Source organism: Thalia democratica, chromosome 5, assembly GCF_965202585.1.
Source record: "Thalia democratica chromosome 5, ktThaDemo2.hap1.1, whole genome shotgun sequence".
NCBI lineage: Eukaryota > Metazoa > Chordata > Thaliacea > Salpida > Salpidae > Thalia > Thalia democratica.
This window is the reverse complement of record NC_139169.1, coordinates 50,529,263-50,542,961: the sequence shown is the minus strand read 5'-3', so window position 1 is coordinate 50,542,961 and position 13,699 is coordinate 50,529,263. Positions and strand designations below refer to the sequence as shown.

Below are 13,699 nucleotides of genomic sequence, written 5' to 3'. Positions count from 1 at the left end.
TTATTTTCATTAAATCAATATTCACAAGTGTTTATAAGACTAAGTAAATTAGTTTTAAAACTTTTTAAAAAAACAGAGCCATTTTAATTTATTAGAAAATTAGTAAAAAAAGAACACTTCATAAATTCTTATTCAAATATTTACAGGGTTGCCACTCTTTGAGTCAAAAAATATTCCCGAGTGACCAGAAATTTCACTGAGTAATTTAAACTTCCCTGATTTTTTTCAAATCCATAACTTTTTTTACTTCTGGCGCAAATTACTAATAACTCATGCTCATTTTTTTTCTTTAATAATAAAAAGAAGGTTGTATGTGTATGTTTCTGTATTAGATGCTTACTAAATTTATCAAAAAAAGTTTTCAAAAATTCAATGTTGAAAGGTCAAATCAATTGAGATTAAAAAACAAAATTTTTGTACAAGTTTGTGTAAACTTTTTTCAATTTATCGGCAGTACTTAAACTATTATAAATGTAAATAAGTAAAATATTGGCAGTGTAATTTTTGTTCTTCATGCATTGTACTACAAGATCTAACTGAGTTTTTTGCAAAACTTTATTAAAGCACTCATAAAATGATATTGAATAAAAAGATGAGCAAAAAACCGTTTTTTTTAAACATCTTAAAAAAAGGGGCTATGCCAAAGTTTGTTACGTATGAATACTTGTTTCTATACATACAAAACTTTTTGGTGATTTCACTGTCAGGAAACATGGTAGTGAATAAAATGTTATTATTTTCAGAAGAGTTTCTGACCAGTCTTCTTTAGTACACTTCAGAGCCTAATAAATTTCAGCAGCTATCGAAGAAACTGTAGCTGATAAACTTGTTGAACTATTAGCCCCACCATAGTGTAAAGTGATTGCATTATTTTTGCTTTTAGAGTCTTTCAAAAATATTTTCTGATACACTGTGAAACTTCAATGCTCTGATACCCATGTTTGATAATGCAATTGCTGTATTATTACCACATGACTTACATTTAAATTTTTCTTTATTACATCCTCACCATTATTACACCAATTCTTAAAATCTCCATGGTGTTTTTTACTCATATTTTAGAAATTTCTAAAACTGAAAACTGTAAAATATATTAAAATATTCACACTAAAAAATTTATTACCATTACAGCTACTTTTGTAATTAATCACAAATAAAAATTTAACCTCTAATGTAAAAGTAAGACAACACTAATCTAAACTCATTTTTGATTTTTTTTACTGAAAACAAGTAGTTGTAACCAATAACAAATAATTTTATTTAAAAATAAGGACTTATAGTACAAAATAGTTTTATTAAACTACATAAGTAACTAAAAATATAAAGTTTATTAGAACTTTTCAATGCATAGTTAACCATAACTTTTCATATCTCTAAACTGCTTGTTTTTGCTTAACTTTAGTCATAATAAATTTAAATTTATAACTTAAAAAAAACTGCAATGTTAATTCTAAGAATATTAAAGAACTAGCCGCAAGGCTAAAAAAATTCTAAATAAGCACTTAAATAATTTTACAAAATATTTTTTTGAACAAAATATTGATACTGGATTAACTAAACCTCATTCTAGATCTATAAAAAACTTCCCTGAAATTTTTAGAAAAAATCAAAACTGCCTTGAGTTTCCCTGAATTAAAAAAAAAATCCCTAAGTTTTCCTGATATTTTCTATAATCTGAAAATTAATTGAGTTTCCCTGAGTGTGTGGCAACCCTGTATTTAAAATAAAATCTTTGAAATTTTCGATTTTCTGTATAGATGCCGTAATTTAACAATAAAAAGTAACTGACCATAATAATACAGAAATGAAACTACTATACAGTAGTTTATTTAAAAACAACAAAATAAAAGGTTTTAAAAATCTCTTAATAATCATCATGTATCACAGCAAAACAGTTTAGCCCATAACTCTCTAAGTCTTTAGTTTATAGGTCTGCTTTTACAGTAAATTTTATATATTTTATAAGTTTCAATACTAATGAACATTAAATATTGGCATGAACTCTATGTATTGTATACTTCTGAAAACATTATTTACAAACAACAGCTTATTACTCAAAAATTCGGTCATCATATTTTTAAGTAATAGAAAAAGACTAAACAGTAGAATTATCTAAATTAGTTATTACTTACTACTAGTGATTACTGTTAGTTAATACCACAATACTTTTTCCAAATTTGCAGCAACCTAATCATTATTGATTTATTTTGTACCGACTTTACTTTTTGTTTGTTTACTCCAGGCATTATGGAGGTAGCGGGTAGGAATTTGGAGGTCGCAGGCCAAATTTCAAAAATAAAAATATTCGCAGGACGCAGCCGTAGTTTCAGTTTGTAATCTTTTATATCACACCCAAAATATCTAGTGTAAACTTAGAATTTACCCTATACTTTATTACAGACCTTTTTTGTTCATCACTATAACCCTAACAGTATCTAATATAATTAAAAAAAATCTTTTGAGGGCCACATCCAGTTTAAACAAAAACATGCTCGCGAGGCTTACGATTACCCTTTAATGGGCACATGTGACCCACGAGCTGCAGTTTGCCGTCCCTGGTTTAATCTATACGAGAAGTTAAAAACAAACTAAAAACACTACAAATATTATTTTTAATAAATAAATAATTTAACATAGTTTGTTCAAATTAAAATTAGTCTTCAGAAGTTAGACGTTTTGCTCCTATAATATAACGTGAACAAAATTTTATGACTCAATGATAGAACTTAAAAATATCAAATATCATGACAAATTTTTTTAAGATGATAGATTCAACCTTTTTTCAATCAACAGCATTGTCATAGGCTTTTTGATTGTTTTTTGAGGTTTTCTGAATTTCTTCCGTTATTTTGAAAGTACAAGTTTTTTGCCAACTTTTAGTATCGGATAAAATTTAAGGTATACAGCTGTCTTAAATATATAGATACATTGAAAAGATATTGTAATGCTACTTTAAATGTTTTTTAGAATAAAAACAGTCTAAATTAAACAAAAAAGTATTGTAAATGATAGATTTTTTGTATGTTTTGATTAGATACAAATCTAAATTTTATTATCTTACATGGATTTTTTTTTAATGACTTTAATAGCTAATAAAACTTTGCTCAATTTAAAATTAAAGAGCTTTGTTTATTAAAAATTCTTAAAGAGCAAGTTTATTGTAACTGATAATCACTGGTATTGTTACCACTGTGAAACCGTAGTTTCGCAAAAAAACTTTAATCACAAGTAAATCGTTTATATTACATGTAAACATTATTTAAAATTTAAAGTTTTTAGTGATTTTTGTTTAAAATTCAAGGTTTATCCGAAATTCTATGTTTAATGGCAACCTTGAATAAGAATAACTAGTTTAAAATTTACAAAATCTCTAAATCAGTTCAAGTAACAGCATAGTAATATTAATAATAAAAACCCATACATGCCGTTTTCAAGATTTACCGAATTAATTAGAAATACAAGATAAAAATCAACTAAGTAAAAAAAACCCTTAATAATAAAATTGTAGTATAAATAATAAAAGTTAATTTCAAAAATTATAGTATTAATAAAAAAAACCTGTCGTAACACTTCCCATGCAGTAAGCTTCTACCACAAGCAGACAGACTACTGGTATCCGTGTCACTTAGTTGGAACGACTCGTCATCTAGTACAACAATAAACGCTGACTTTTCAATTGCATGCAAGGATTTTTGGTTTACCCCGCTGTTAAAGAACTTTTCACGTGCCTTGTAAAAATAAATACTATTAGCATTTGGAAACTTATAAATTAAATTTGCTAACTTGTTGTTACTATTAACAGAAGAATTGTTCATCTACTATACTTTTCATTTTCAAATTTACAACTTACGCAACTTATTTATTTAAAAAGTAGAAACAAGATATTAAGTAAGAGTTAGATATAACTTTATAAAACTACTGTTGTAAAATGATAAACCTTAAATGAATAGTTAAAAGCATAGTCGTTAACAAGTAAATATGCTGTTTTAACTTACTTTAGCCCACGGAACACGATCACCAGCAGTCAATGCAGCAAGGTGAAGTTCACCTGGTTTAGGTTCAGAAGTATCTTGCATTATTCGTTTTATTGCACCCTCCAGCTCACATGGTTTTAGTAAGACTCCACTCTTATAACAAATCAGCTTAAAGTATCTTCCTTTGTGAATTACTATCACGTGTCTACAATCATCGAAATGCTCGATCGTGTCTGAAAAAATAAAGAATAGCTTAACTGAAAATATTTTGATTATTTAAATAAAGTGCTTTTAAACTATGAAGTAGGTTTTTTGAATTTAAGTAGAATGAAATATATTTCTTTTTTTACTCAAAGCTAATCAATAAATTTTAGATTTCTATGTTAAGAAAAAATTGTAAAAAGTAGTTTTTGTGTACATTTAATAAAATTTGTAATAAACGTTTTAAAAAACATATAAATTACCAACTTTCAATATAAACTAAACACTTTAGAAAATATAATCACTATAAATAAAATTGTAGCTCATATGCGACTCTAATTTTATTGAATGGAAAAAAAAACGAATTATATAACAGAAATATGTAAAAAAAAGCGCATTTTATTGACGGATATAATTTATTGTTAAAATAAAAAATAAGTCTGTACGTAAAAAAAGAGAGATGTTTTTTGCTTTCTATATAAAACAGACAACATTTTGAAAGCAGTGGCATTCGGCAGTCAGGTGGTGCGTTGTGAGCTTAACAATTAAAAAAACTTTGAAACGGTTATATATAAGATGTACTTAAATTTTAAGTATGTGCTTATCAGTTTATTGAAATGTATATTTGTGTTCCGGGTGCACCTGTTGCCCCTAAAAAATGAAAATCTTGTAGTAGAGCTTAGTGCAATTTTTTTTATGTGGCAAACCACATAAAAAAAGTAACACAAAAAAATTATCTTCCTAGCTGTTAGCTAATTAGTTCTAGTAACATTTGAAAACTTTGTTTCATGTTATCTTCGGAAAGAGAGTCAATTCTTTTTTTACTAAATTGTTTTTGTTTAATTTTGCTATTAAAATAACTTTTAGAATACATTATTACTTATCTAAAAAATATTTTTAAACAATTATTCATAGATTTGACTCTAGACATAGATAGTGTTCAATGTTCATAAAATACATTTAACACAAGTATTAGTTGAGAGTTAAAGTTTTTTATTAAAAACGAAGGTAAAAGAAATCACAGTAGTTTGCTTCTTGAACTATTCTTTATTTTGAGGTTTAGTACGTTCTACCTATCCTATGCAAAAAACAACAAAACGTTTCAGTTTCTTTAAACAATAGGTATCAAAAATGTTTTTTAATGAGCTCTGTTTTGATAGCAAAACTATTGTAAGATCGTGTATAACTTTGCTCATCCATCTAGCTCTCGGACTTTGAGGAGTGAAACCTTGCGAGAGTTGAATTCCAATGTAAATTAAGACTAATTTGACAAGCTTTATATAATCATCACGCAGGCAAAAAAAATAAAATTATAATATTTTTGACAAATTTTAAAAGTAACTTCTAAATAAACAAAATCTACATCAATATTTTTTTAAATATTTCATTATGAGTTAATATGTTCTGTGTTAATTTTAAAACACTTTATTTTAATATTCAAATATTGATAAATACATTCTTATTTTAACTAGTATAAGTAAATATGAAAATTGACAAAAGCAACCATCAATTTACAATACCATTAGATTTATTAAGCAAAACTTACAATCACGTCACAATATGATAATTGATTTTTTAGATTAAAGCAGTGCAATTTATTATAGTGTAATAGTTACAAGAGTTTTGCTTGTTTACAAATTTTACAGCCAAATAATTGTAAGTATGTTTATTTGTTTTAACTTAACCATAGCATGAATTTACCGGTTAATTTTATGATCTTGCTAAATTAATAGTTTTAAACTATAAGTTGTATTTTGTTTGTTTTTTACACATAACTGCTAGTTTTATTTTCAGCTTAGCCTAATGTCTTCTTTCATGTTTATATATAAAATTTACATATTATATTATTCAACTGAGCATCTCGTTTGAATCATTTCACACGAGTGAAACATTATTTTGACAATAAATTTATAAATTTGAAGTGACATTATTCTCCTTATTTTTAGGTCGATAACTTTTATAGTAATCTCTAAAGTAAAAACTACTCGATTCTTTTGATTTACTGATTGGTTGCTATAGGATATAGGTTTTTTTTTTATTCAAAATTTTGCTGAGACTTAAAGTAATTGTTAATAGTGAATTTCAAGTCTTTTTTTACTAGTAAAATGGCAAGTAGTAATTCCAATTTTCTATTACTCGTTTCAAGTTTAAGTATAAAATTGTATTAAAATCTTTCCTATATAAGAACATTAAGATTATTAAACTTACCTCGTAGTCGCTCCTTAAAGAAATTGCTGCGTTTTCTATCTTTGCAACTTTTTTGATACTAAAAATTATTTGTCGTTTAATAAGCACCACCGTCTGCTTTTGAAAAAATGTAGGTTATTTTTTAAACGATAATGGACAATAGACGATATGAAGATTTTGTGTTTCGATTCAAATAAGACGTCACGATCAAGAAAATCAAGTATGCGTCTTTTTTTTCAACGCCAATCAATGCGGTCGTTTGCTTATTAAACAAAACCAGCGCGAAGACAGGAAGGCGGAAGACAAGAAGCAGAAAGTACTGTTTTCTAAAAAAATATAACTATTTTCCATTCCAATGAAGATTACCAGTTCGTAGGAAATCGTTCCTGCGCCTACCAAACCACCAGAAAAGAAGCAGCTGGAAGAGAGGATGCCGGAAGAAAACAAGCCCGAGGAGATTTATCAAGAAAAATTGAATGAATCTAACATTTACTCTAATTTTATGTTAAATGTTATCTTAATTGTTGAATGTTATGTAATTTTTGATATAATAACTAATACAGTTTCTGACTTTTTTGATCCGCGCTTTTAACGATTTTAATAGTTTTAAACCAGGCTTTTTTCATTAATTTGAAAAATTAAAGTAAAATAGTGAAATGAATTCAACACTTCATTTTATAAATGTAAAGAATGTGATAAATATAGATTTTTTTCTTAAAATAAATAACATTAAATTATCACTTTGTAATATGGTAAACAAAAATTAAAAGAATAAATTAACTTATTTATTAAAAAAGATGATTAAAAATTAAATAAAAGAATTTTAAATGCTGATATAACAACACTTTACTTATAATTTTTTGCAGTAAAAAGGTGGCAAGTTGAGTGTCTTAATATGCTTTTGAATTCGGTTTGTATAAACAAAATTTTGAACTTAAATACAATATTTTTGGTTTAGTTTTTAAATACTTATTATTTTTCAAATCCTCCATTGTTGTTCATTTGTGTTCAATCGTTTTGTTATAATTTATAGTATTAGTTTAGTGCTTCGTAGTATGCGTTTATTCTTTGTGTCTTCTAACTTGTAAATAAAATACAATTTAATCTGCTTTTTATACTAATTTATGTGTTTCTATACCCTTTCTATCCCCTAGTTCCAATAAGCAACACCTATATTGCGAAAAAAAATTAATTTTTAATTTAAATACTAAGTTTTTTTTCAATAAAATATTAAATTTTACCTTTTTCGACGCCCGGAATTCGACAAGTGTTGAAAACTCTTTCGTACTGAGCACTGCATAAGGGAATCATTCCTTGCATTATTATCTATAGGCAAAACTACAACTAAGTCAATTGCATATTTAAAACAAATATTTTTTTTAGTTTTGATTATTTTAAAAACAATTGTTTAAATTAGTAGAAGTAAAAAGTTTTAAAAGTAATGCAAAAATTTTATAAACATCTTACAACTAGACTAACTGAAATTATATCAATATAATTTTGGCAACAGGGATAAACCCTTGACTTAAATTTAATAATTTTAAAACTATAGTCTTATACACTTGTATTAAAACACTAACAGGTTTGATTTGTTCTTTGTCTAATTTACTCCTGAATCTGAACAAATAATGAATTACTGAAGCTGCCCTAGAAGCCTGGCTGGTGGTGGGAACATAGTAAAGTAAATCCATTCCATAGTAGTTGCTATTAACCATAATAGGCGATCTTCCAGCTAAGTAAACGTATTCTTCCCACCTAATTATATCAATACTTTACAAAAGAAATACTTATGGAAAATAATAAAATTTATCTTATTAGGGTATTAAAAATAATCTTCATGTTGCTGGAAAAATAAATATGAAACTACTTGTTGCAAAAATTGTTAAAATTTATAGTGAACATGGTAAGTTTTTTAGTACTTTTTAGTAGAAAAAAACAAATATAGTTCTATCAAAACAAAAGTTCAAGAAAACTAATTCTTGCTTAAATAAAAATAGTTTTGATAAAGAAAATTTAAAAATGATATAACCAGACTTTTGGAATCGTTAACTTTTGGTTCAGAAGTAGAAGAGCTTATAACTTAAAAACGAATTTATATAAATGCAAAACTATACAACAAAAATCCATACATAAGTAAGATGTCTAAGAGACCTTTTAAGATTTCGCCAAATAATACAATAGTAATGTACAAAATTGCGTGTTAGTCAATACATTTCAAACAACAAAAGGTTTTTTGATGCTTTATTTAAAATAGTATAACCAACCAATCAGTAACATAGTTAGAAGCCCACCAGCTCTTCAGTTTCAAATACCACTGGAGATTTGGACCAACTGAAGTTCGGAACTCTTCGGCTAGCTTGTTCATTTCCTCATAGTTCTCATCGTCAAGCAGAGGACGAACACTCAACATGTATCTAGACATCAAAACAGCTAACTAGATTATAGTTGATGTGGGTATCATTAAGCGTGATTTCATGTTGTATATAATAGTTTATCTTCAACTTCTTACAAAAAAAAAACAAATCGAAGTTTGTAACTATAAGGCACTATCAATAATCAGAATTCAGAACCAGTGCTGTTTAGTTATTATGACTTATCAATCAAGTACATTCTTAAAAAGACAAGATTAACTATATAACTGTAACTATAAGTGATCCTTTGTCATTAAGTTAATACATATGACTTAAAGTATATTATTATTCAGGGTAGGTGTCAGGAACACACTGCAGTGCATCTATTTTGCACGTAGCGACACTTTTGCACCAACCAAAATTATTTTAGTCAAAAACTCAAAACTTTAAATTAGTTATTAGATTTTTTTTTTTGAAAAACAATATTAAAAAAACATTAATTATAACAATTTAAGCTCGTGCAAAAGTGACCCTCTGTGCATTTAGGCCCGTTCTCTATTATTCAATATTTGACAAAATCTAAACTTATTCATAATTTTTTACTTTTTAAAACTCAACAAGATCATCTAAGTAATCGTTTTTAACAATTTTAGAATCAATCTGACAAAAAATAAGTATCAAACTATTTATTAAATTAGTATTTTCAAATAGAACTTTTCATAAAAACTAAGTTAATAAATAAAGGTTACAAAAATTAATTTGTTAGTAATAAAAATTTCTTAGTCGCAATGAAACATGTGAGATAGAAAGGAACGTTTTTTGTAAAAACCTAAAAGCTCTTGTAAATTGTATTAAATGGCTGTTATAAGTAAATTCAAATCATTGTATTTATAGTCACAAATTTAAAAACCGAATGTAAAACTAACTTTATTACCAACACCTATTGAATTAAATATATATATAAACCTCTTGACAGTATCATTGATAGAAGGAACAGGAAGCCTTGGCAAAGAAGCCTGATAGCTGTACAGTTGAGGATTTCTTCCTCCAAAGACTTTTACTCCTAACTATATTTAAATTTTACTTAAAACTAAATAAACCATTAAAACTTTAAGAATGTATAAAATTCAATTACTAGAAATTTATTAAAAAAAAATTAAATTAAATTAAAAAATACTTACGCTCCATAACTTAGTGACAAGAGATACTTTACCTCTCTGATCATACATCCATCCCTGGTAGCACAACAGCACCTTCAGTGTGTGTCTCACTACGATCACAAAAATTAGCCACAATGTAAGACAAGCCAACATATTTGATGTTACAGTAGCAATAATTGAATTTCTAAAGAAATAATTTTAACTGTTTTTAAATAAAAATATTAAGGCTATATTGAATTAAATTATCGAAAAATTTTTTTTTAACTAACTTTTTAAAATTAGTAAGTCTTAGTATTACAGATAACTAACATTGTTATGTGCAGTTTAATATTTTATTCTACTTGAAAAGGTCGCAATTTTTCTGTCACTGAAACCGGGTCTTAATTAAAATATTTAATTTGCACACCTCTATTTTAATAAGCTCTTTACATTCCAGTAAATTGAGCAATCTTTTTTAGTAGACAAATAACTATATAAAATTAGTATGTCTATTTTATGTAGAATTTTTAATTTTTTTAATCAAAAGACTTAATAACTTATTAAAACATACAAAAACTAAAGTATATATAAAAAAATATTACGTAGGTATTATTTATCTATCTATGTAATTAAGAGTTAACTTCACAAAACCTATAACTGTCATATTATCTTTTAGCTAAAAATAAGCTAACTTACATATAATAAATTCAATACTTATACTACTTTGAAGTGGTAAAACAATTTAATTGATTTCAAATAAGATAAGTTTAATTTTTATATTTTAAATTAAAATTTAGCAGAAAAAGGCAATAAAAACGAAATTAAACGAAATAGAAGAGAGGAATATAAGTATGTTTTTATAATTTTGGACACCTCACTTTAACAAATATAAATAAAGGATTAAATATATACTAACTGTTTAAAAAGAATCTTTTCATAGTAGCTACTTGTTCCATAGGTTAGGTCATACCCATAAATAAATTCTGAAAGCATAGCTATTAATGTTAAGCCAGTTAAACTTGAAAACTTTGCTGGGTACACACCAGTGCTAAAACGATTCTGTGTAAAATTAAAAGTATGTTTATAAGTTATGTAAAATATTAGTGCTATTTTATATTTTTTACAACTATAGGTATAAATTTAGGTTACATGACAATTAAAATTACAACAACTAAAATCAAATTAGTTTAAACTTAAGGTTTTACATGGGCCGTATCTCAATAAAAAATAAAATGGGCCGAATTATTTCATATTATTTCACAAAAATTATTGAATAAAACTGTGATTGAAAATAATTTTTGTCAAATAGTTTTCTTAATTAAAATCAAAGCCCGAATGGAGGGGTAAACCACAAATCTTCAAATCTACTCTTATATTTTAGAAAACCTAGCTACCAGTTGATTTCAATTTTTTTTTGTACAATTACGTTTATCGTTTGGTTACGGACTCTCGTTTATGTACACATTTTAGAACTTTCAAAAAAAATATTAAACATTTTTTGTGTGTATTGAGTTAGTAATATATTTAACTTTTTATATCTCATTTTAAATGCTAATAATAGGAGGAGATGAACTTTAAAAAAAGGGTTTTTTGCATATTTAGCTTGTGCCTTTCATAAAAATTTATAGAACTCTATGGCTTTGCTCTTTATTTTTCAAGTGTCTATGCACCTCTTTATAAATTTAAATCAAAAAAAGGTACATTTTTTCAATTTATTCAAAATATTAATGGCATAAAGTTTCGTTTCAACAATAAATCTCTTATTTTGGGCTAATTTGTTCCCTGCCCAGCTAAAAATAATATTGTCTTGAATGGTGTTAGAAAAAGATCTTTTTTTATAATACCAAACAATACAAACTTAATCTTAGGTGGGCAAGGAACATAGTAGAAAAAACATTATTTTGTCTACACATAAACAATTTTTATTAAATTATTTTTGCATATATGTAAATTGAGTGAAAACAATTTTTGTAAACAAAAATTTGTGGGAAAGTCCACAACTGTATTTAATCAAATCTATTGTAAGAAAACAGCCTATAAAGTAGGAATATTATTTACATCTCGTTTAGTTACGCACTTTTGTTTTTGACACAATGTGACTGCAGGGTTGCAAAATGTTTTTGGCAAATTTTCTCCAGGTTTTCAAAATTTCTTCCAGGTTTATAAAACTACAAGTTTTAGGGTCTATTTCAAGTTTAAAACTAAGTTTAAGGTAAAAAAACTATTTAAAATAGTATATCAATATTGAAAAGATATCTTAAATCTACTTTAAATGTGTTTTTTAATGAAAAAACTTTGATGACAAAAAAATTATTTATACAGAAGATTTTTTGCATCAAGTCTAAATTCTACTACTTAACATGTAAAAGTTGTTTAAAATTCCAGGTTTTTCAGTGATTTTTGTTCAAGACTTCAAGTTTTTTTGTGATTTTTGTTCAGAATTCCAGATTTTTTTCAAATTTTTCAGATTTCAGGTTTTTTTAGCTTAAATTGTCAAATTCCAGGTTTTTTGACATAATAATAAATGGAATAAATTATTAAAATAATTTTCAACTATTATAAGATTTGTTTGATAAAAATCAACTTTTTTAACGGTTATAAGCTTTTATTTTCATTAAAATAATTACTACATTCCTACAAAATGTTCAAAATATTTTAAGAAAATTTTGCTGAAAACTCCAGATAAGTTTTTTTTTAATGTAGTAAGATTTAATGTTTGCAAAAACCTATCTAGTTGAACAAGAATCACAGTTTGATAATCTGTTCTGTGGTGAAATTTTACAAGTGTCTGAATTTGTAATAAATATTTAATTTATACCTAAAACTTCCAATGGAATCTTCAATTAAAACTATCTTTTCATACACTTGTACCTCTTATAAAACTAGCTATAAAGTTTATTAAGAGAATATATATTTAATGGAAACAGGTCTAAATTGCACGAGTGCACAAAGGCAAATTTGCAGGAGGGCAAAAAATTGCATGAAGGAACAAAATTGCACAAAGACAATCTTGCACCAAGGGTCAATTTTGCTCGAGTTACATTTATGTACAAAATTGACTATATCACAAAAAAGTTGGTTGAAAAATTTATAGTTTTTGAAACTGAACTTTCATGTAAGAACCAATATTAGTTTTTTTATAAAAATTCCTTACCTCTCAACTATACTTTTAGAGTTAATTACAAAGAACGAATACAGAAAAGCTTAAAATTTAGATTAAGATATTTAAGTTGTTAGAAAAAGTTAATTAAGCAGTAGGTTTAAAGTTATTAGTCAGTAGGTTTAAAGTAGAATATTAATTTTAGTGATAGACAAATCTTGAGTAAAATTATAACCTAAACCAAGTCCATATAGGGTAAGGCAATTTTCTTTCAAATTGATTTTATTGTGAAGATTTTTATCTTAGGAAGAACTTGTTTTTTACTGTTACTTAAATTTTAAACTATTTTTTGAGATTTAAGGGCTTAAATTTGAGAGTTCAATAAGTATCTTATAGAATAACTAAAGTAAAAAGCTGAAGGACAATTTCAAAAACAATATACTTAATCTTATAGTTCACAATCAATTGTTTTTAGTTAGTCTAATTCAAATTTAATGATAAAAATTCAACTGTAGAAATCGTTTTACCTTTGAGTAGAAATAAATCTAAAAAAAAAAAACAGTAAACTTATACTTAGGTTTTTTTTTATGTTTCTTTTGCTGTTTGTATTCTAATGGTTAATAAAAATGTTTATTTCCTATAAAACGTATTTTATATTATATTATTTGAGTTGTCAGAAAAGGGTAATTGTTAATTTTTGTATTAAAAAAAAATTTTGAACCCTCTTATGCTTTTAAACTTAAAAAA

General features: G+C 25.8%; 1 protein-coding gene across 3 annotated transcripts in view; it reads right to left on the bottom strand.

Moving 5' to 3' along the window:
• The window catches only part of LOC145835445 (carnitine O-palmitoyltransferase 1, liver isoform-like), a 42,661-nt gene that overhangs the window by 22,378 nt on the left and 6,584 nt on the right, over positions 1-13,699 (bottom strand). For all 3 annotated transcript variants that reach the window (XM_082943037.1, XM_082943039.1, XM_082943038.1), the window contains exons 3-10: positions 10,769-10,911; positions 9,895-10,057; positions 9,680-9,780; positions 8,627-8,776; positions 7,943-8,117; positions 7,604-7,688; positions 3,996-4,207; positions 3,559-3,728 (exon numbers count right to left, since the gene is read on the bottom strand). In XM_082943037.1, coding sequence (XP_082799163.1) covers positions 3,559-3,728; positions 3,996-4,207; positions 7,604-7,688; positions 7,943-8,117; positions 8,627-8,776; positions 9,680-9,780; positions 9,895-10,057; positions 10,769-10,911 — 1,199 coding nt within the window. The remainder of the gene's footprint in view (positions 1-3,558; positions 3,729-3,995; positions 4,208-7,603; positions 7,689-7,942; positions 8,118-8,626; positions 8,777-9,679; positions 9,781-9,894; positions 10,058-10,768; positions 10,912-13,699) is intronic.